The sequence below is a fragment of the Caloenas nicobarica genome, chromosome 13, assembly GCF_036013445.1.
Source record: "Caloenas nicobarica isolate bCalNic1 chromosome 13, bCalNic1.hap1, whole genome shotgun sequence".
NCBI lineage: Eukaryota > Metazoa > Chordata > Aves > Columbiformes > Columbidae > Caloenas > Caloenas nicobarica.
Genome location: NC_088257.1, coordinates 9,997,364 through 10,020,738, shown reverse-complemented (window position 1 = coordinate 10,020,738; position 23,375 = coordinate 9,997,364). Strand labels below are relative to the sequence as shown.

Here is a 23,375-nt window from a genome sequence, read left to right as displayed (position 1 = left end):
GCCATCTTTGTGTTTAGTCCCCCAGTGGGTTTTATTTCTATGCAAATGTCTAATTGTTTTCTGAAACCGTTCAGAATGGTTTGGTATCCATAACATCTTGCAGTAACAAGCCTCACAACATCACAGATATTTTTGCGATTTGGAGCAAAAGTACCTCCTGTTTGTTTCAAAAATATTGTAATCAGTTTCTGGCCTTTGCAGGCACATGTTAGGAATTTGCATTTCCAAACATAACAGAAGTGGCAGGTGCCAACCATCTACTGATGATAAATGTATTTTTCCCCAATGAAGTTTATATTGAGGATGACGCATTTCATCTGACTGCACCTAAGAATCCACATGGAATTTCATCCCTGAAAGAAATTCAGGGATAAATGCACTCTGGAAAAAAAACTGAAGACCAAACATACAGTGTGATCTGAACATGGGTATTCTTAAATAATCCTTATGGAAAAAAGACAAGGGGAAAAAAGCATGCTTACGATACTTGATGTTAGAACTTCAAGTCTGAGAACATCTGAGGAAAGGATGCCGTCTGTTGTTCTCAATGAGAGATATAAGTCAAAACAAAGATAAGGGTAGGAAAAAATGTGTAGCAAAATCAGCTATATTTTTGTTTTACACTTCACTTAAACTCCGTTCTTCAAAACGAAGGGTGATACCAATATTAAATTGAACAGCAATTTATAGAAGTCATTACTTCGTTCAACTTAGCCAAATATCTTTACTTTGTTGCAACTTAGCCAAATAAATAGATGTAATGACTGTTGCTAGAATTAAAAGCATTTAATTCTAGCTCTAAGGATATTAAAATATAACTAAAATTTAACATTTTAAAGAGATAAAATAATTCTGTGACTATGATATAAAAAAATCAAACCAATCCAGTCCAGCATTTTGTATGCTATCCGAATGTGACACACATCACAATGCAAATTCTGATGCATATTTACCTCTCCGAAATAAGTGTATATACTGGCATATAGGTATGCACTGTTATGGCGTTTATTATGAGAAAATGCTTTCGCTTTTATTGTTTTTCATTGAGTCTGATCTCTGTAGCTTTAAGTACACATTAGGATCCTAATCAGGTAAGTAATTTTGTATCAACTTAGCTTTTTGCACTCCAAGATCAACTAAATTCCACCAATTCATGCATTTATAAGTTCAGAAAGAAAGCTGGTCATTCAGTTGATAACAATGCAAAGTTTTAAATTTAAAGAGGCACTTGCAAGTACAGTAATTTTAAATTGTGACAAGCCCCTAATTTATTTTAAACCTCTTTCGGGGGACAGTTTGTGGCACACCACCATAACAAGGATTAGTGTTTCTAAAACTGCCTGTTCAAATAAAAGAAATGTATCTTGGTAGTGAGTGCACATTTCAACAGTATCAAAAAGATACTTTTAATTATTTCTCTTCTTAAATTTCATTACTCCCTAAGGGCCATTATTTATGGTATTCTCAGAGTGCCTGGAACTTGAATCTACTTTTAACCTAATGCTTTTTCACTGTGGACCTCTGAGCTATCCCTCTGCCTGCAAGCAGAAGTTCAGCAGTACATCTGCTTTGTCAAATAGGGCAAATCACTGTTCTCCTCTGTGACCCTGTAAAAATTTTCAGCAGCAAGGAGAACAAAAGAGGTGAGCAGCGGTTCAAGTTGATCAGCTTGCATGTTGGAAAGTGAGCCGCTGAAGTGAGCAGCTAAACTTACTGCATTTGGGAAGGACTTTCAATTTGCAGCCAATCAGCAGCTGACTTAAGAAAGTTTTCCACATCGAAAATTAACCAAGATGGAAATGCAACGAACTGAGCTCCAGCACATGAACCTCCATTAAGGAATTCTGGTGACATCAGAAACCCTGAAAACAAAAAGTCAGGTAAGCACCAGAATGCCCCAGATGCAATTCTAACTGTGGGATTCCAAAGGTGCTTTACATTTTAACAAAATACATGATCAACAGTACACAATGGGCAATAAAAATCCAGGTAAGGAGAAAAAAAAAAAAAAAATCTAATGGAGAAAACAGACATTTAACATTTTCTCCTACCTTACTTCAGTATGTACAGAACAAACATAAATCAAAGTCTCATTTCTTCTGTATTCCTGTTCTCCTGCTGTTTTATAAACTTCTCCTTCTCCTCATTTGCTATGACATTTTGGCAATTGAAAATTATTTACAGTGCAGAGAAAACGATGGGGGCCAGGGAGAGCTGAAATCACTTGCAGGCCTGGTTCTTGCTGCCTTTAAATATACTCAAGAGATTTCTACTTTTTGAGGACAAAGGAGCGTCTTTTTCAGTTAGTAAGAAAGTTTGGACTATATTATAACTTTGCAAGCTATATATCTGAAGGGAACATACCTGATTACATGTATGGCTGGACCAGTTCTGACAAATACAAACCACACAACTTCATCAGAGCAGCTGCAATGCCCAAATGAAGTCTCTGGCCATTCTCTTAACTGACCTAGTTGGTTTTTGTTTTTTGGTTTTGTTGTGGTGGGGTTTTTGTTTGTTCGGTTTGGTTTTTTGTTTGTTTGGTTTTTTTGTTTTTGTTGTGTTTGTTTTGTTTTTGTTTTGTTTTTTGTTTGTTTGGTTTTGGGGGGTTTTTTGACATGAACTGATACTGATGCACTACTTTGCAGAGAAAATAAAGAGCGGATTGGAGTTTTCCGAAGTACACATTAGGGAAGATAAACAGGCAATGAACCATTGTAAAAGAAGTGCCACAATAAGTTAAAAAGACAAAAGGAAATACTAACACTGAACTTCTTGACAGCTTAAAGCAGTTGATAATGCTTACAATTAGTTGTACAGCATAAGCCTAAATTAATCCCAATATTCTGACTACTCCCTGCAAGACAGGCAGCACTGCATGAAATGCTGCTGCAAAGACAGAAGAGAAATGAGAATATGCATTAGAGTTCTTCAGCACCCACACTCTTCCTCCAGAGTACAGAATGGAAGTATATCCACTTGCTTCAATATCAGCAGAACTCAAAGGTACTTTCTACACATTCACCCACAAACACACACTTGCATCCTATTTATAGGGGACATTATACATGATTTCCTTAGTTGAAAAGCAGGAAAGAATAAGCAGGTGGCTTGCTTAAGAAACCAAACTGCATACACTGGGTGTGCTGATGAGAGAATTAATTTGTAATATTATTCATAGGTATCAAGAACCTTCAGTAAAGAAATAAGAGAAGGATAATACTCACTGTAGAACCTGTCTATATATTGAGTATTTGAAATGTAAGATAAGGAAAAACACTTTATTAGCTGAAGACCAGAAGACAAATTGTACATCTAATAATACAGTAGGTTTATTATTATTATTTTTAAAGCTACCAGAACAGGCAACACAGGCAAGATGTATTCCAGGCAGTTCCTGTAGAAGAAGTTGTCTGAAGCCAAGGGACTGAAAAGCAGCACAGCAAAGACACACAGTTTTTAGTTCAAAGCAACCGAAGCAGCCAGACTAACTCCTGTGTGCTAAACCAATGCATGTTCCTGCTGGCAGAGCTGTACTGTGTATAAACATGCTAATGCAAAAGTGTAAGAACAACATAAATGTAGTTTGAAAAGCACTTCATCGGGCACAGACTGAAGAAGTGCTTAAATTATAAATGGGCCCACATACTACAAGAAATTATAGAATGCATAATTTTACTTTTTGATGAGTAGTACTACATATATTGTAACAGTAAGTTACCTTCAGAGTATAAAGCAGATAAAGGCATAACTACAGATCGATCCAGAAGAGAACTCCAAGTCTAACAGCTGGAAGAATTAAGGAAGTTCAAATCTCAAACTGAACCAAATCAAAATCCCAGATCTGAGCATATTATAGGCTAATGTCAGATTTACATCAGAGTTAAACTTTAGCAAAGGCCAGCAAAATTTAGCACCTCATCTTCTAAAGGATTAAAGTCAGTGCCATATTCTGCACACACATGAACTAGTTTTCAAACCTTAGAAGGTTTCTTTCTATTAGGTCACGTCTCTGTCATTTCCCGTCCTAGTCTTTTCTGAAGTTCTTTCCTGCAACTGCTTTTGATATTTTACGTTTCTCTGTCCTTCCTGGATGCACAGGATTGCTTTTTTGATTTAGCCAACTTATTAGCATGCCACTTCACATGGTCTCCTTCCTGTTATGTCACATTCCTGCTTTTATTTTGAAATGGCTGAAATGCTTTGATTTAGTCTCAGATCATGTGCCGACATGAGCATCTTTAAAAACTCTCCTGGAGAAACGTCAGCATTTCTCTGGTTTTGTGAAGCAATAACTGCCAAGAAGTAAAAAGAACACACACCAAAAATCTGCAGGCATCCCATTTCAAGGAAGTGTTGTCGAATCATACTGCAAAAAGATGAATGACCTGAAGTTCAGAAAACATATTGAGCATTAAAAGGCTAAAGAATTACACTATATAGGGTGTGAAAAACTTACAGAAAGAGAATGGGGAAAAAAAACCCCACCAGACTGAGAGAGTCATAAAACATAAAACTATCACTAACTCAGTAAGGAAAGATCATCTGTGCTTTTGAGACGCGACTATGTAGAAGAATGAAAGAAAATCCCAAGATACAGGATGCTAGAACTATCTACCTAGCCTTCAGAGGAAAAAACAAACAAACAAACTCGCAGCTTAAAAATATTTAAAGGAAGAAAAAAGAAGGTACTTTTCCTTCAACTCTCCTTCCCTCCTCCCTTTTTCTTTTTCCTAAAGAAGCAATGTGTGCAATTTTTTGTCGTTGTTAATCTCCTCAGTTTCCCAGGATGCACAGCAGTTAAAGAAACACCTTTATTTCCCCAGCCTGTTCTTAGCTACCTAAAACATCACTGCCTCAGTAAACACTTTAAATCAAACAGTTAACCAATAACATGTGCTGCTCATTAGCAGTGCCTTAAGCTCATGTGTTATTGTTCTGTTTCTTTAAAAGGGCAGCATTCAAAGCATCCTTCACCTTAAGAAGAATTTTATTTGAGTTGTTATTGGTGTAAGCAGGAACCTAGCTGAAGGAAATGTTAATTTTTTTAACGCCATCTATGAAGTTCAAAAGCATTCTTTTAAAGAAAAGGCCCAAATAAAGACAACTATGAACATGAACAAGTAAAGATAAAAAAGGGATATTTAATGGCTGAGAAAAATTATGTAATACAAATACTTTACAGAAAACAGGCACTCTATTAATTATTCTCTGATTTTACCAATCTTCATCTTTAGAGGAAGAAGAGACTCTACAGAAAAAAACATTAAAAAAAAAAAATCGGTCTATTTCTGTTCTTCAAAGTCAATATCCGTTTTAAGGTGTATCTAAAATTGTCTCAACAGCTAGGTCACTTCGGTTTTAAATACTCTCAGCAAAGTTAAACCACATGCTTTGCTACTTTGTGCTTAAGTCAAAGAAAGAATGAACTGTATCTCTTCCTTGGAGACTCAGCTCACTATTATAGCTTAAAGACTACTGTCCCTTGAAACACTCAAACCTGCTGGAACCAGAACACAGACACAAGCAGATGCATTGTAAAAAGAAACACTGCTAGGAGAAATGAGATCCAATGCAAGCTTTTCCTTAGTCACGCTAATAGAACCTGTTTCTCCACACTAATCCCTCTAGCACTTGTGGTTTCTCCTAGATACCCAGCTTACAGGGATATGCTTGTAAATCAGTCTGGCCACACAAATGTGACTGAACTGGTGGTTTATTCTTATCTATTTTTAAAAAATATTAAGTAAACCAATATTGTGAAAAGCCCGTCTGTTGATGCAATTATAGCTGGGGTTTATTTTCCACGAGAAGACTACTTTTGTAATGCTGTCTGTGGGGTAAACTTGGCAATATTTTGAATCTCGCTTGAGAGGAGAACTGCTATGTAATGTTCTTTACTTGCACGTCTAGTTTGTCTTTGGGCAAAGCATTTTTTTCCTTTGAAACTTCTTTCTAAATGGAAGAAAAATAATACTTCTGTCCTCCAAGAAGGTACTGTGAGGATGAGATAATTATTTAAGGTGTTCTCATTGTGATGTGATGACGGGAACAGAGAAAGCATGACAAATGTAAGGAAATAAGCTATGTTGATCTGGGGCAGATGAACAGAGTGTGCATTTATACACAGACTCAACCAAACAAATTGCACACAACATATGCAGTCTCAAAAATAATCTGCAAATTGAACAAAATTGTTTAAACAATGCTGTAAGCAATCTCAGTCCTGTGTAAACACTGAGAAGCTCTCTAAAAGGAATGTATATGCTTCACAGACAATTATAACCCAAACAAAGCCATAAAGCACAAAACTGGAACAGGCAGGACTGCAACACTGAAGGCTCAGTCCATACGCATTGAGGTTAGTAGGAATTCTTCTGCCTGCCTACTTGGAAGAAGTGTGTTTACAGCAGGTCAAAGCAAACCCAGTGCTGGAATGCACAAAAGCCATCAAAGCTGTGAAGTAGAGGTGGAGGTACCTTGATTTTTGGCTTAGATGTGTGACCAGCATAGCACTTACTTCAGCTATAACTTTTTTAGTCATCTATAAATCAGAGCATCTTTTTCCTTTTTTTTTTTTTTCCTCCTGTGCAAATTCAGTTTGTATTATTACTTTCACTGCTGCTATTTCACACTGTTCAGCAAAACCTACCAGTCAGATATTCCAGTACAGCAGCCATGTACACAGGAGCACCAACACCAATTCTGTACTTTGGGTGGCCTTTCTTAATGTAACGTAGCATTCTTCCAACAGGGAATATGACCCCAGCCTTTGCAGAGCGGGAAGTCTTGGTTGACTTCTTCTTTCCACCCCTGCTGGACATTTTGTCTGCACTGGGTCTGGAACAGCACTCTATATATAAAGGAGAGAAAAAAAAAAAAAAAAAAAAAAGATAACACGTTATCAATAAGGACTGATGTCATAACACCATATACTGGATTTTAAGACAGATCAGTATTTTGGAGTAGGCAATGCATTAAGGTGCTTAATGTCACCTTTGTAGATACATAAAAAAAGAATCTAAAATAATTTTAAACAGAATGCTTACTTGCCATTGTAATCTTGGCATGATTTTATACAGTAAATATATAAGCCAGAGAACTAATTTCATTTAAATCTGCGTTGGAATTACATTTCTGAAATTCCTAACAGATCAAATCCAGTACCATTAATGGAACTAAGTGTGATAACTACCTAATGTGAAATAGAGTAGAGTAGAGCTGCTGCATTAAAGCAGAGAATGCTTCCTGCAAGGAGACTGATACATCCCTCTGCTCTCTGGGAAAAAATCTTGACTGGGCATTTGGGCAACTGTGATAGGACTGTAACACTCACTAATAACTATGCTCCTAACTAGGAAAAACTGCATCCACTAAAGGTTTCATAAAGGGCATTCACCTTCCTTAAAGAACTAGATCTTCAAGCATGTGTGAATTTACAGAACAAACACCTACGCATAGCAAAACACACCTCCTGTACACTAAATGTTCTATTTTTAGAAAGATTTGAAATTAACCCCTTGAGATTTGAACGTACCACAAATCAGCTATCTCAACATCAAAGACTGTAATCCTTCTACACACCCTCTAGGAATGTGATGAACTTCAATCTGCCACTTTTCCTTAATGTAACAGTGGTCTGAACACCCAGCAGATATCTGACAACTGTATCTTGGTTTATCTCAGTGAAGAAACCTACTGCTGATACAGCTGTCAAGCATATTTTTTTTCTCTCTTTGATTTCTGCTCAGGCTGTAAATAGAAGCTGACAAATCCAAAGAGGTGGAGGCTTTGCAGGCTCTCAAGGCATCTTTGACGGTTTAGGCAATGCACTGGGTTTTGAAATGAACTCTAAGGAAAGGAGACTGTCCCCATCTCCCCCTCCCTCCCTCCCGCACGTCTGACCTCCAGGGAAACCGGCCGAATGCACCAGTGACACACACGCACCTCTGAATATCCTAGTGCTTTCCTTGCTGCACAAATCCTAACTAACACAAATGCAAATTCACTGGTGTGTTTATACACCCCACAACGAAGCCTCTTTAAACCTCCTTTCCCATCACACCAGTTCTGTTTCCCTTTTTTTCTCTCGTTTATTCTGAATTCGTTCTTATGAGCCTAACTGTATTTGCCATACATCTGAATCCGCAATGATTAGTCGGGCTCAGAATTAGGCAAAACAGGTTCACCAAGCTCACTTCTAAGTTTTGCAACTTCTGTTCTGTGCTGACATGTCCTTCAGTCTTTTAAATCTCAATGAGTCACTGAGATTCAGACTACATAACTATCAAATGAAGTCTACTGAGGATAACTAAAGAAACATGAGTCTCAAATATTTTCTTTCCACTTCCACACTCCATTCATCAAGGAGTCTATACTTGTACAGCACATTAAGTAAAATAAATGCAAAGGGCTTACTGCTTGTTAAAGGTAAATTAAATAATCTCATCTTATTAGTTCAGATGAAAGTCACACTATATTTACTAAACTCATGTCAAAAAACAGACAGAAAACTTTGGAAGAGGGAAGCCATCAAAAGTGTTCCTTCCCCCTTCCTCTGCTGTGAACTCAGCTCTGTAACAACTATTATTCTGCTAAGAAGAGGACAGAAGTCAATTTTCTTGCTTTGAGAAACTGCCTAACAGGAGCTCACAACTGATTTCAAAAACTTTCCATTTAATTGCATTTTGTCAGCAACTTAGCTCTGGCTTTGTTTGAAGGAAGGCTGGGTGTGCCTTTGAGTTGGCTATGGACTTTCTGCCAGAAATTATTTTCATAGTTCATAATCCATTTTCATAAATACTACAACTGTTTAATCTCACAAGTGTTAAGAGATTCACTGAACCAAACACCTAGGAAAGCAGGCATGAGAAATACCAGTGCTTCTAGCTTCCCCCATAATTCCTTTGTTTTTTAAGCAATAGGTGAAGGATGAAAAACATATTTTTTCTAAGGAAAACTTGCAAGCCTTAAGCAGTAAACTTCATCTGGCTTATGAGTTTATGGGATAGTCAGAATAGCTGGAAGAGAATACAGAAATCCTTATTTCCTGATGTTGGTTTTTTTGATTTTGTGTTTTGGTTTTTTTTTGGGAGAGTGTCATGGAGCCATCAGCTGCTGTACCACTTGGATCAGAGTCTGAGTAAAGTATGTATCAATACAGAACTACTGCCAAAGAGGCTTTGAAGGAGCTGCAGTAAATACAGTTCACCCAATCTAAAAATCCCAGGGGAAGACACACATGGATGGCCATGCTGTAGCTGGTAAAAGAAAGAGAAGAAAGAGCACTCACTGCCCTTTCATTTTTAGTTCCAAGAAAAGGACTAATCATAGAGACAGGAAGTGGTTCCTTCATATATTGAAACAAATGGGCACTGTATATCACTGTTTCTGGATACACTTCACCTATGCGAAGCAATGCTAAGTTTGTTGCTAACATCCTGTCAATTCTCATCAGTCACGCTGAACCAACCTCCCCTACGCTACCCTTGAGAAAAACACTTTGCTGTTACTTTCCAACCTCTTTCATCTAGTGTTCAGATGTTCCTTCCCTTTAACATACTATTTTCTACTTAATACCTCCAAGCCTCCTGTCATCTGCAGTTAACACCTACCCATATATAAAATGGTACCTTTTTCTCCTGTCTTAATAACCTTATTTTATCACTTCTGCAAACTTCACAGGTTAATTCCCCCCTTTATTTTATACTCCTGGTCACATTTCTCTCATTAATATTTAAGATAACCCTGGACCAATCTTCACAATCAACCTGATCCTCTCATACTGTACATTAAAGAGCCTTCTAGCTGTAACTTTATTTGTGAGGAAAAATTTTGCCCAAACCAGAAAGGTGAGGGGCTTGCATATTGAAAAAAAGCAAGAACTTCTGCCGCTTTTGGGATTAAAGGTGAAATACCATAGAGATGAGTTTCACAGCTTCCATTCCTACAGACCCCATTCCTACAACATGTAGTAAATCACTGTATCTTTAGATGTTGGGGATGGAGGGAGGGAAATTCCAATTAGGTTTCAAGTACCACTTTTGATTTTGCAAACCATGTAATTTGGAAGGAGAAAAAGGAAGCCTGGCATGGAAGACCTTTTTCTGGCTTAATTGTGGATTCAGGACCATTACTTTGCAGAACGTGTTTGTCCTGTCTTTGAGCTGAGGGATGGCGCAATGAGCTCGCAAAGTCTCTTCTCTACTTCTAGCTCTCCACAGCAAAAGAGAATGAAAAGAGATTTCACTTGCAACAGCCAGCAAAAGAAAAAAAAAATAAGATTGAAGTTAAATGTAAAGAGCATGGCAACATCAAAAAAACAAGAAAACTGCATGCCTTACATGTTCTCAAATGGTTTATCTTTGTAACACCAGAAATGCTGGAATGCTGCCAATATTAATGAACCAGAGCTGTTTGCTGAGTCACTGCGAACCAGCAACCAAAGGGAACCTTATCACATGTGCCACAGTTTAGACAAGATTTGAGCAGGGTAATTAAAAAAAAAAAAACAACCAACAATCACAGTCAATGGACCACTCCTTTCCTTTGTCTTTGCAATGGAATTACTAAGAAACTTTAACAAATACATTGCAAAGTCTTCAAAGATCTGACAATCAAATGATCTAGTTTCAATGTGACAGTTCCAAAAATTATCACTGTGATAATCAGGGGATATCACTGAGAAGCCAACTTAGATAAGTCCACCTTTGACTTTGAATCCAATTTAATGCTATATTCTTCAGTGGCTCTTCTGTACTTGGACACAAATTGCACTAGTCGCAGAATTTAGCACCTGATTCATAGCCCTGTGAAAACCCTTAAAGACTGTAGCAAGATTCAGACTGCTTTCTAAGATCTCAAAAGTCACAGAAATGAGAATTTGATGGTATATTATTTGGGCTCATTGCAAAGATTCAAGCTACAAGGCTCCTCCACTGTCACATCTTTGCAAGCCATAAATACTTTTTCTAAGAAAAAAAAATAATACTAAGGTGTAGCAATGAAATCAACATAAGTAATATTTTTCTATTTGAAATTGCCTGTAGTAAATCTGGTTAGCCATATTTTTCTGTGTGAAGATAGATCCTCTGCTAAACCACACTTTCAAATACCATCTTCCTGTAATGCACATAGGCATCAGTTTTCCTGAAAGGTTTAACATCACACAATTCTGAAAGTACAGCCTGCACATCCTGGTAAAGTGATACCTAATTTCCAAATACCAGTACTTCATTAGCTCAGTCAATTTGACACTTTCATCAAACAATAGGAATAAAAGCCCCTGCTATTAATAGTTTTCAGGTACTGATTCTTAAGGACTTAACAAATTACTATGTATGCTACTGCTGTCAGGCAGGGACTGTTCTGATCATAGGTTTACACTGATGTATTAACTGCACTCAGCAAACAGATGATTAAATTTAGATCTATGTTATAACATCAGGAGATCATTACTACAAGATAAATACTAAGATTTAGTAATTACTTTTCTCTTCTTTCCAGTACAAAGACTAAGCTGGAAAGTTCATTTTTGTGTCACAAGAGATTAACTGCAATGCTATTTTCTTTCCATTGTTTCAAAAGATTAACAATGTAAGTGCTGCCATTCTCTCTTAAATCTATTTATGTACTACAATAATAGCCACTCACTGAACTCTTTTTGAAAACGTGCATTTGAATTTGCTTTGACAACTAACTTGCTCTGTTCTTGGCTATTCACAAACTAGTCTGGCATATTTATAAAATACACTGTTTATAGTCGCTATAAAATGGTCTCTAATATTACTTGCCTAGCACAACAACGTCTCAGTCTGTGACTGTGGCTCCTCAGTACAACAGTAATAAAAGAAGAGCTAATCAGTTACTGTTTGATCTGATGCGATTTCAAATTTTAGTTTAAGTGCTTTATCAAAGCAGTAACTCTTTGTGGTCTGAAACAGGAGTAAAACCGATTATGAAACAGTCATTCCAGTACTATGTTAATTTCTCATCTGAAAAGGCAGCACCAAACATATGTTTACTTTCACTTGGAAAACCAATGAACATTTCTCATCCAGGAATGCCCAACAGGTGTACTTCCTATTGAACATTAAGAAGACTAAAATCCCCACAGTGATAATGCAAAGGATGGGAAAAAGAAGACTAACATTTTCACAAAATCTGTGTGCAAAAGAAAACATTGTTGTACAATTGTATTCAACCAGCAAAAAGTCCCTCCCACCCACAATGGGTCTGAAACCCTGAAACAAATATCCCCTTAATTTGCAAATCTCCACTATGAACAGCACTGGGAGCATGAGGACGGTTTTCACTGGGCATCCTGCCACCAATAGTCAGGAAAATGTAAATACAACTGTCTTCACCGACCACTGCTAGGAGTACTAGCATGAACTCAAGCCCATTTGTGCATTACAGCTTTTTGTATACTAGGTAAATCTGACACAGGACCTTAAATCACTGGACCACTTACAAACTGAGCGTTCAGAAAAACTGTTGTAAAGAACATTTCAAAAACTTTTTTGCCCCTTGACATTTGTGGAAGCAAAAATGCAATCAAGAATTCACGTGGATGTTTCCAAGGCAAAATCCAGATGTAGAAGGAAATCTATGATAGATGCTATACTGCTGAGGGAAGGGAGTGCAAGAACTCAACTCACTGAGAAGGCCATGAATGGCGTGATTCCAGCATCACTCCTGGAGCAAGGACCACAAGATGAATCCTGCCCACCCTCTCTTTAGGGATGGTCTGGGTCAGGAACTGTAACTCTTTCTGTGACTACAGCCTCTTTACCTGAGAAGCGAGCAAGCACTGTGTTCCTTCCACAGACGCTGCATGTTTCTTTTCCCATTTTACCTCTAGGAAGCACCAAGCTGCCAAAACATAACACTCGCTGCATTGCCCACTGTGTCAACAGTCTCTTTTCCAAAGGTCCCTGGAGACTCTTTTTTGCCTCTTGTGGCATCAATTCTAGATTCTTGCTCCTTCATCTCTACTTGATAACCTTGCTTGTGCAGGACCGCCTTCTATGCAGAACAGACAACAGGCCTTGATCCCGGTTGACAGAGCTGTACAAAAATAGTTCTGAATTTCTTTGAGAGAACAAGATTTTGACCATTCTTCAGGAATATGACTATATCACCTACCTTATCAAGAGAATCAAAGCTCATTGCTGTGTATTGGATTTTACCTGCAGAACCAGGCAACCTCTAAGGACAAATTTAAACATACTGATTTCTTTTAAGACTAAGTTTGCAGCAGTGGATTTTTCTTTTTGCTAATGCTGATTTAAAAAATAAGCAGTGCTTAAGCACTCTTCCTATATTACTGTCATTAGGCCAAATTCTAATCTTACTACTAGTTTTTAGATCAGTTATGGCTTAATCTATACTGTCAACATTTGGCTTTACTGGCAATTAGAAGGGTATGCCTTACACAAAACAAAACAAAGTTACTCTTCAGGAACCCAAGTGGCCTAGAAGATTTCAGTGTGAAAGGTTACAACACGTAACACAGCAAAATAACCTGCAGCCATTACTAAGTAAACAATAATGCAATTCCTTTCTTTCAGAACACTTAAAAACAAACAAACAAAACACATTGGGTAGTTTTCTAGAGACCACTTGATACAAGATCTCCCATACCCCATTACATTAAAATATATTTTTCAAAGCAACTGTAATTACCTTGTTCCCACCTAAATCTTTTAACTCTGGCTTGTGCATGAGAACCTGGGTCTTGTTTTTATTAATTGCTCACTTGCTCCTTAGCTCATTCATTTCTTCTGCTCTTAGGAATGAGGGAGGCAGTGGATCTGCAAAGTTCCCAACAGACCTGTTGCTAAGTGACAGCCACACACAGTCCTGGGTAAAAAATGGTCGTTCATTTGTATGGTCAAGAGATAAATAACAAGCCTCATCCAAATACATTTCAACAACCAGTCTCCTCCCATCAGCATAAATGAAGCAACCTCAGTTTTACACTAGCCTGGCTTCAGATGCAATTTCATGGGCCTTCTGCAACTTACTTTTAAAGATTACAGAGGAAACAAAAGGATTATAGAAAAATGCAAGTTACAGAAACAGTTTGCTCCCCTGACTGTCTTCTACACGCACAAACGTGTCAGTCTTCTGTCTAAATCTGGGCACCCCTGTGATATACCTCACGTTGAGTCTTAGGAACCCGCATTCACCTGCATCTTGCAGTACTCGCAGTCCCCCGTGAGAAACACCCACACCCAGAGACAGTCTGTACGGGTTGTTCAAATCCTGCAGGCAGACATATTGCAGGCTATACAAGAAGTGACAGCTCTAAAAGAATAAGATGCATTTCTAGCTGAACATTTATTTTACCACTCTTGGAAGCCTTTGCTTACAGGTTTAAAAGTGCCTTTTTTTTTTTTTAAGTCACTCGCATGTGGCAGGTAACTTTTACGCCACAGTTTCTTCATCCCGAAGTGAAACGCACTGAAAACACGTTCTGCTGCTTCTCGCTTGCGCTTTTTGCAGTCTCTCTAGATTATCTTCTTCTCCTGCCCGATGACCCGAGGTGGAAAAAAGGAACAAAAAAAAAAAAAGGGGGAAAAAAAAAAAAAAAAGAGTCCGTGCGAGTGCATAAAGGAGGAACCGCGGCTCGACACCCGCAGCCGTCCCTTGGAATCACCGTGCGGGGTGCGCGTCTGCGGGGCGCCGGCTGGACCCCTTCCAGCCTCCCTGCCAGAGCCCAGAAGCAAATTCAATAGAAATAAAACCCCGCTGCCACCATTTCCCCGGGAGCGGGGGGATCTCCGGGCTTCACCCGAGGCACTACGAGAAGAGGCTGAACCGCCAGACCGCCCGGCGCGGCCCGGGCCCGCGGTTTTCCTCAGGGAAGGGCTGGGCGGGGGGGGTGCTGGTGCTAAGACGCCCCCTTTCTCACAGCCCACCCCGGCCGGCTCGCTGCCCCCGGCCCGGTGCCACCCGCCGCGGCACAGCCCCTCAGCGACCCCGCCGCCCCCCTTCCCCACACAGCGGGCGGCCGTGCGTGAGGCGGGCGCCCCGCGGCAGCGACTTACAGCCCGGCCTCCGGCGGCAAGATGTCTCCCGTGGGCCGGCGGCGGCCCCGCTCCCGCAGCCGCTGCCTCCGCGGGGCCAACGGGAACGGCTGGCGCGGCTGGCGGCGAACTCCCACAATGCCCCGCGCGCCCTCGCGTCACATCCCTCCCCCCCCCCCACGCGCGTCCACCTCCCCGCGTGGCCCCGCCCCTCACGGCGGCCGCCTCGCGCTCGCCCCACGGGCCGCTGCCGCCACGCGCTCCCGGCCGGGCCTCGCCACAGCGGCGCCCCGGAGGCCGCTCGCCCGCCACCCCCTCCGCTGGCAGCGGTGCGGAGCCTCCCGCCTCAGCGGTCGCCCGCTCGGTTCCCCCCGCGGCAGCTGGCTGCCACGCGGGCGCCCGGCCCGGCGGGTGAAAGGCCGCGTCCCTGCGTGGGGCTGGGCCTTGGCGCTGCGTCCTCCACAGCTGCTCCCGGCCCCCCTCTCCCTGCGCCCTGCCCGGCCATTGTCTACGAGCGTGTTCGCTCCTCAAGCGGGGAGGACAAAGCAGGGGGTTAATGCCACATTCCTCCGAAAATGAAGTTTCTTGTTTGGGGAGAGAAGAGAACGAGTGACTGGATCGTTAGCGCTGGTGCGAGGCGTTCACGCTCCACCCGTGCTGTACTAAACTGGCTGGCTGCCATTTTCTAAAGGCCCCAGATGGAGATTGCGGAGGAGTTTCCACACGGGAGATGACGATGTCCTTGAGTGCACCTTGCTGGGCTGGGAGAGCTGGGTTGCTGCTGCTGCCCACCCAGCCGGCAAACGGAGGGTGCAGCCCCCCACTGCCTCCTCTGCCCTTACCACCGCTGCCGGGGGAAGAGAGTGGCTGCCACAGCGGGCCTGGGCTGGAGCACAGACGGGTCAGAACAGGTTGCTTCTGCGTTTACAACGGTGGGACTATAAGCAGGTGGAGTTTTGAATGTCATGGCAGACTCCTGGCTTGCCAGCACTCCCAGGCCTTTCTGCTGCTCCCACCTGAACAGAGCATCCCCTTTCTTCAGTGCCGAAAGCAGGATGCCAGCACATGACCTCGCCCCTCATTGTTCCTTGCTGTTCCTTCATGGCTAGAGCTATGACAGGTGACAGTGGCATAATATTGCAGCTACCAACAGCTGGTAGAGACAAGGAGTTTATTTCTCTCCCCCTTCTCAACCACCCTGAGCTCTCTGTATTTTGTTCAGTATCGGCATGTATTCACAGCACCTTTGTCATATGAAATAAAAAGCATAAAGGAAGAAAATGGTGTAAAGGAAAAATGAAAACCAGGGAATTGGGGACAGCCTGCATAAAACACAGGGCTGGTTTGAGAAACATCCCTTCAAAAAGTGTTTCTGAAATAAGAGGCAAGAAGACAGAATGCACAGGGCTGCGAGCAATACATGTGGCGTACAAAAGCAATGTTGTGTGTGATTCCACTAGGCACACTTGGGCATTATACAGAGTGTTTCAAAAAGACGGACCCAATTTGAAATCACTAAATCTCTGCAACAATGAACTGCCCATGACCACCTGAAAGGGCGGGTCATAGACTTTCAGATGATTACTGCTTGATAACTCATTAAACTGTTCATAAATTTTTGTGTAATTGTAACATGTTGCCATTGTGAAATATATTGCTTTGAAACTGGGTCTATCTTTTTGAAACACCTTGTAATTGTGGTGTTCTCATCCGTCTAAATGGCCAGGCTTGGTCTGTTTCTTAACGCAGCTGAACTGCGTCTCTCAGGACGTCTCTTGTGATGCTTCTGTGCAGCGTATGGTCAAATGCAGCCTTGGCCTGAGGGTGCTCCCAGAGTGCTAATTGTGACCTGAATACTATTCAGACAAGCGGTTTTGCCTAACAAAGACTCCCTGCTAAGAAAAGTACCCTCTAGTCCCTGATTGCCCTTAACCCAAGGATATGGATACAGTACTTACTGCCATCTGCCATGGCTCCTCTTACACAGCTGAGGACACACTCTGCTCTCCCTGTGTTCCCATTCATACAAACCATCTTCCTCCCTCTTCCTCCTCCTCCACAGCACGGCAGAGCTCCGCTCCCTTTTTCCGTGTGGGTAGAACCACCCACGCAATAACCCTTCCCGTGGGCTGTGCAGAACACCGAACAGAGCTGGTCCTCCAAGACTTGGCTCTTCCCACTTCATTTTGCTGTTACCCACAAAAGTTTTATTTTAAAAAAAACCCCAAACAGCCCCCAAATATCTCTGTTGACATGATGAGCTGCAAAGGCCTATGTGGAATCTAAAGAACCCACCACATTTCTAATGGGGTTGATACAAGGCTACAAGGTGAAGGGAGCGACCTACAGGGGCACATAGAAGGGTTTATCTGGAAAACCAGTGTAGGTTGGTTCCTGTGCTCTTCTACTATTGTTGTTCATTTTGTTTGTTTCCTGAGGCAAAAACCACAATTGTTGAGAATTTCTGGAGCGAGAGCTGCCTGCGTTTGCAGAGGGTCTGAAAAATTTGTCCATGGACTAGGATGCTAGCATGGAGGCTGCTGTGGATGATTTTAATGTTCACATTGACTGGCTCACCTCCCACCAAAGCACAGATTTATCATACTGAACATCTGGGTCTGCAGAGAGCACCCATTTTGAAAGCACACAGTGTGTCATAGATGTTGAGAAGGGAACCTTGCTACAAAAGTCCCTGAAACGACACTACATAAACTACCTCACTAAAACAAACCTTGGCTTAGATTTTATTCCCTTTGCCAGTTTAGTGATGTTTTTATTTACATCTAGAATGATAAAAAACACCTTTCCAGAGCTCTGCTGTCTTTATGATTAATATAAACAGTTCATATTCTTACATTCTTTTATTCTTACTTCATTTTGACACCCTGACTCTGTAATCAATTTTAGCAATGTCAAGGGACTATTTGCAGAAGATAGTTCTGAGTGATTGAGAATATAAACACCTCGCTTGTTTATGCAGCTTAGGTGGCAAAGAAGGAAATATTACTTGGGAGGGGGCAGAGCAATGCAGGAAGGTTGTGGCTGATGATAATCCTCATAAACTGAGATAAGTGTTTTCACTTGGAGATAGCTATCTTAATTCTGAATGCGTTACCCTATTTGTCATTGCTGTTTATTTGTCACTGTGTGTTTGTTATATTGGGTATTCAGAATGCATGTCCTAGGTTACTTCAGTTTGCTGAAATCTCTCTTCAAGGTGTGATGTGCCCAGCCAGCAGGTCCCTGCTCTTTTCCTTCCATCTTCACTTGGTCAAAAGAAAGTACAGAGTCCTCAGACACGACCTACTTCTCTGAAGGGGCTGACTGAGCCTCCTTCGGCTGCTTAGTCTCCTCTCATTTTGCAGACTATATGACTAATCCATGCTTCAGTTAATTCCTTGCAGTCAAGTAACAATCACATATATGTACCTTTAATGTGCGTAATGCTATTGACGTTCTTGCATTCTCTGTCAAATGGGGCACGGTGACGTCGTACCAAATCCGGTCAGTGCTCACCACGCTCTTAACACAACCCACAGACTTAATACCTCTCCTGGCAGAGTATTAACTGTGATTTCCAGAGGGCTGACACTGGCCTTCCTGCAGATTGCTGTAATCCACCGTGGTTGTTACCATATTGAAAAATACCTCACTATGGTACTTGAATGTGTGTGGGACAGGTGTTTATTTTTCTTTCACTTTGGTGGCCAGCCCCGTAAAGATACGCAGCTGCCCTGTTATTCAAAATTAGCCCATCGAGATCAGGAGTTTCTGCAAGTGAGATCGACCACAAGCTGATGCTAGAGCCATGGTGTGTTTTGATACCTCTTTTGCGCAGGGTTGGAGTCCCTGATCTTAATGATCTCTTTTTATCTTCATTATCTAGACAAACAGAGAACTGCAGTTTGGTTTCCAGCACACTTCAAACACTGCCAGCTGACTTTGTCGAAGTGAGCTGCTGTTTCACACTTTTTATTTTCTGCAAGCGAACAGAATTAATTCCATTTTCCAACAGTCAACATTTGCTTTGACGTCCAAGTCATGACAATTGTGAGGATATTCCTCTTCTTCTGAACATGGAAAACAATTACTTGTTCCTGCCTTGACATTCTCAAGGCACCGTCAACTCTGAATCATAGAATCATAGGCTCTGTATTATTGCCAGGTGTGTTGTTCTATAGCAGAAGTGCCAACTGGTGCTAATATGTTATGGTGAGATTTCAGGGCAAAAGAAGTGAATGTCTGGGATTCATTTCCTAGGTTGGTAGACAGAGATAAGTTATTGCAGATAATTTACTTATTTCACTGAAAATTTTTGTAAGCAGGCTACCTCTTATTTTTTTTCAAAATGAAAATTGTGCCAACCAACATTTTCAAATACCTGCGCCATTTTAGTAATTGCTTTGTTCTAGAAAAAGATAAACTATGGAAATTTCTAACCATGCTTATATCTCCTATGAAAAACTGCTTAATTGCTTTGAAAATATTTTATATAAAATGTCACTTTAAGGAAGGCAAACTTTTTCCATTTTAAATCTGGAAAATGAAAGCCACTATGATAACTGCACTTTTGAACCCAGGTTGTAAAGTCATTCATATGGCTATTCATGCCGTGACTCAAAAAACTGCCGAAACCTGTAAAATCATAGTTGATCAGTAGATTAGGGATAATATTAAGCTCCAGTATAATGCATTTCAAAACCTGCTTCTTCCAAAGAAAAGCTGAATGCTGTTTTGAGTTATAAAATTGGTAGCTCACCAGCAGTATAACACAGCGACATCAGGAAACATAAATGCTTGTTTCCCAGTGGTGTGGAAGAAGCGTGCTCCAAAATAAGACAGAAGCACTCTCGAGCAGACGGAGAACAGGCACCTTTGTCTGTCCCTCGCATAGGCCGCCTCTGCTCCAAGAATAACCTGATTCCAGGTTGTGCATTAAGCCAAGCAGTTCATTCTCTTCTGGTATTCAAAACAGCCTCTTGCACAACTGCATTTTTAATGTCAAGTGGCTGGGGAAAGTTCTGTGTTAGTGTGCAAAGGAAGTATTAAATCTAAGAGCTATGATTTATATTATTAAGTCAGAGGATTCAAAATTACATCCTGTGATGATCTGCTCGATGGTTCCTGGTAGCTGGTGAAAAGTTTGGTGGATAGTCGTGTAGTAATAACTCATATTTCATATTTTTAGTTATTAAATCCCATTGCTTCCCCAACATTAATTTTCCATGTAAGCAATAGCTGTAGTTGCCAGGGGGATTTTATATAATTGCAGATGGTAGGAAACATAGTTGGTAATTGCAGAAATGCAGAGGGAGATGTCCAGGAGATGATCTTCTATTAAGATGTGGCTGTTGCTATGGAATACTTTACTAACTGCTGCTGTTCTGCATGAGAGCACAATGATACATCATTTGAAATAAGAGGTTATTTTTAAAGTAGACCCATTTCTTTGCCTGCAAAAGCAAAATCAGATCACCTCTCTGAGGAATATTAATTTAAAAAGCTCCTGTGCTGGACAACAGACATTATGTAGAATATAGTTCATGAAGGAGTCAAGAGAATGAGAGTCCACCATAATACCAGGCAGCAATGAAATCAAGAGCTTCCATATCCATCTCATGAGACAAACCTTACTCTTTAAATTAAACACAACTTCTCTTGCAGATATGAAGATCACCAACTGTCACAGCAAACAAAAGTTTACTAGCAGCTAACATCCTCAGTTTAAACTTAACATCATAAATGCATTCATATCAGAGAGTCCATTATTTCTTCTGTTTATTTTGAAGTATATTCTCTATTCAGGGAGCGGACTGCAGAAAGCAGAAATGATGGTGCTGGATACTTGTTTGTGATGGATGCAGAAATATGAATTGTGGCTGCATGTTTGTGTCAAAAGGAGTGCCAGATGATATGGTCACCCTGGGCTTTGCTGAAGGACCCAAAGACCTCGGTAGCTCTGGGAATGCAGTAGCTGTTTTGCTTCTTAAAAACAGTTTCCATCTCCATCCCTCTTCGGGAAATGTTATTAGGATTGGTGAAGAAAACAGTAATGAATTGTAAATTTAGTAGTGCTGTCTCAACAAGATTTGCCAAGTCACTGCTGTCACTCTGTAACAGTCTATCTCTCTGTGGAGCAGAAATGTGAAACAAAGCTGTTATGTCAGGGCAAAGGAAAAGAAACGTAATACAATAATAGACACGAATGACAAGTTCTAGTGCGTGCTCTGCTTGTTTTAAAAATCTGCATGTTGAGAAGTGTCTGCACGATGACTGGAACACGTGAAGTTTTTCGCATGGTGTGGACGTATGAAAACCTTTAAAACAAGAAGGAAACAAAGCAACGTCTCCCTCTACGGGAGTCGCCTGGATTGCAGCCCCAGGCTCTTGGCAGCTGAAATCTCTTGTGGTGCTGGATACCTGTCCGGTGGGCCAAACCTTGTCAGCCGCTCCTGCTAATTGCAGATGGGCTGTGGGGCCCGACAGCAAACAGATGCTGAGAGTATGAACCGTAACTAATTATTTCTAACTAAAGTCTTGGTTCCTTGACAGCTACTCAGAACTTGTGCTTTTAAAGAGTTTACACATGTTAATGAGAAACCCGTGATTATTGATGGGTTTTGCTTTTTTTTTTTTTTTTCCCCCCCGTAGCAGGCTTTGCAATTTGTTTGTGCGTACATGCACTACTTTTGATGGGGTAACCAGCATGCAACTCCCTACCAATCACCAGGTGAACAGGCCCATCCTTCTGTGTTTTGACAGTTCAACCCTTCTGCACAGTCCCTGGAAGAAGAAGGAACCACATTGTTTTACAGAGGGAGGAAAATGTCACTATGCTGAACCCAAGCAAAAGTCTAGAGATATGAAACAGACTTTGTCATCTTCAGATTATGTCACTAGACACAATGAGAATAAGCAAGTGCCTGTAAAATATATATCTGTATATATATTTTAATATTGCTTGTTGCTTTATTTACATAAAGCCCTACAGTTCATTTTGGGATGTTATTCCCTTTACTTACTTCTTGCTAATTCATCTCATGACATTTTTGTCCATAAAAAGTGGCTTATAGAAAGCACTGGGGTGAATATCGATGAGAAATATGCCAGGATATTTGTCTGGAAGTGCTTAGAGGGTTGTTCTGAAGGTTGTGGATCAACCAGGCCAGCAGAATTAGTCTCACGTGTCAGTTGACCTGTCCCACAAATTGAGCTGTGGAAAGCAAAGCATTCTCTGGGTGATAGTTGTGGTGAATACTTTCCAAACAATTCATACAATAGAAATACGGTCACGTAAACTGTTTATTGGATAATAAATGAATATGAAATATGAATATGAAACAAAATGAAAATCTAAATCTATGTACTCTTCTGAGATGAAAATAGTATTTGGTGACTTCCTGAGTATACTGATTATTGTGAATAACCCCTATAGCTTGGGAATATGCCTCTTAAATTAATTTTTTATTTCCCTTTATGCTATGCATTGAATTCTCAGAGGTTTCTGTCTCATTAATATCATAACATTTTTCTAATGTTTGGCTAGTTTTGAGAAAATAAGAGATGTGTATTTTTATGCTAAATCGCCCTTATCACACATGGAAGCATTTACTAGAGCACAGCATATCTCCTGAATACATCTCATATTCTTAAACTACTCTGTTGATTGTTTTTCCACTGACATTGCTTTTTAGGTACCGAAATAAAGAAGAGAAAACAAAATCCTGATTTTCTTTTATTGCATGATTTTGTAAAAACATAGGCATGCAGGAGTCCCGACAGAAGTAAATGTCAACTTTCTGCACCAATCCCATTACTCTCCTTTTCATTTTTATGCATTGTGTTGTGCATATGTATGTGCAATTAGTGAAATCCGCTGTTATACAATTACTTTAAATATATCTGTGGAAACTTGATTTGGCAAACAAAGCAACATCTGGTCACTCGAACCACTATGTCAAGCCTTTTTCATTAAACATATTCCTTTTTTTAAAAACTGACAGGACATTCGTTGCTTCTCCTTAGACCTATTTTTGTCTCAGAATGTTTCTGGGCTGTCGTGGCCAACTTTTTCAAATGTGATTAGTGATTTTGCAAATCAGATCTTTTAGACATGTATCTATTTAACAGAGCTAGAGGGATCATTAATCACTTTAGAAAGTATTGCCTAGTATTTTCCTTAACTGGGTGTATCATGAGATCTTTCTTAAACCCCTTGCCACGGAAAGGGGAGCATCCTTAAGCACCTTCACCATCTGTCTCTGAAGACATGATGCCATTAAGGAGCTCAGCCAGCAGGTGGAGTTTAAATTGCATTTAAACAGCAGAGCTTTAGACTCAGAT

General features: G+C 40.6%; 1 protein-coding gene across 4 annotated transcripts in view; it reads right to left on the bottom strand.

The window, feature by feature from the left end:
• Positions 1-15,192, bottom strand: part of LOC135993877 (core histone macro-H2A.1) — a 47,160-nt gene extending 31,968 nt beyond the window's left edge. For all 4 annotated transcript variants that reach the window (XM_065644035.1, XM_065644037.1, XM_065644036.1 and 1 more), the window contains exons 1-2: positions 15,054-15,192; positions 6,653-6,853 (exon numbers count right to left, since the gene is read on the bottom strand). In XM_065644035.1, the coding sequence (XP_065500107.1) occupies positions 6,653-6,824 (172 nt within the window). In that variant the 5' untranslated portion in view covers positions 6,825-6,853; positions 15,054-15,192. The remainder of the gene's footprint in view (positions 1-6,652; positions 6,854-15,053) is intronic.
• Positions 15,193-23,375: the final 8,183 nt, after the last annotated feature.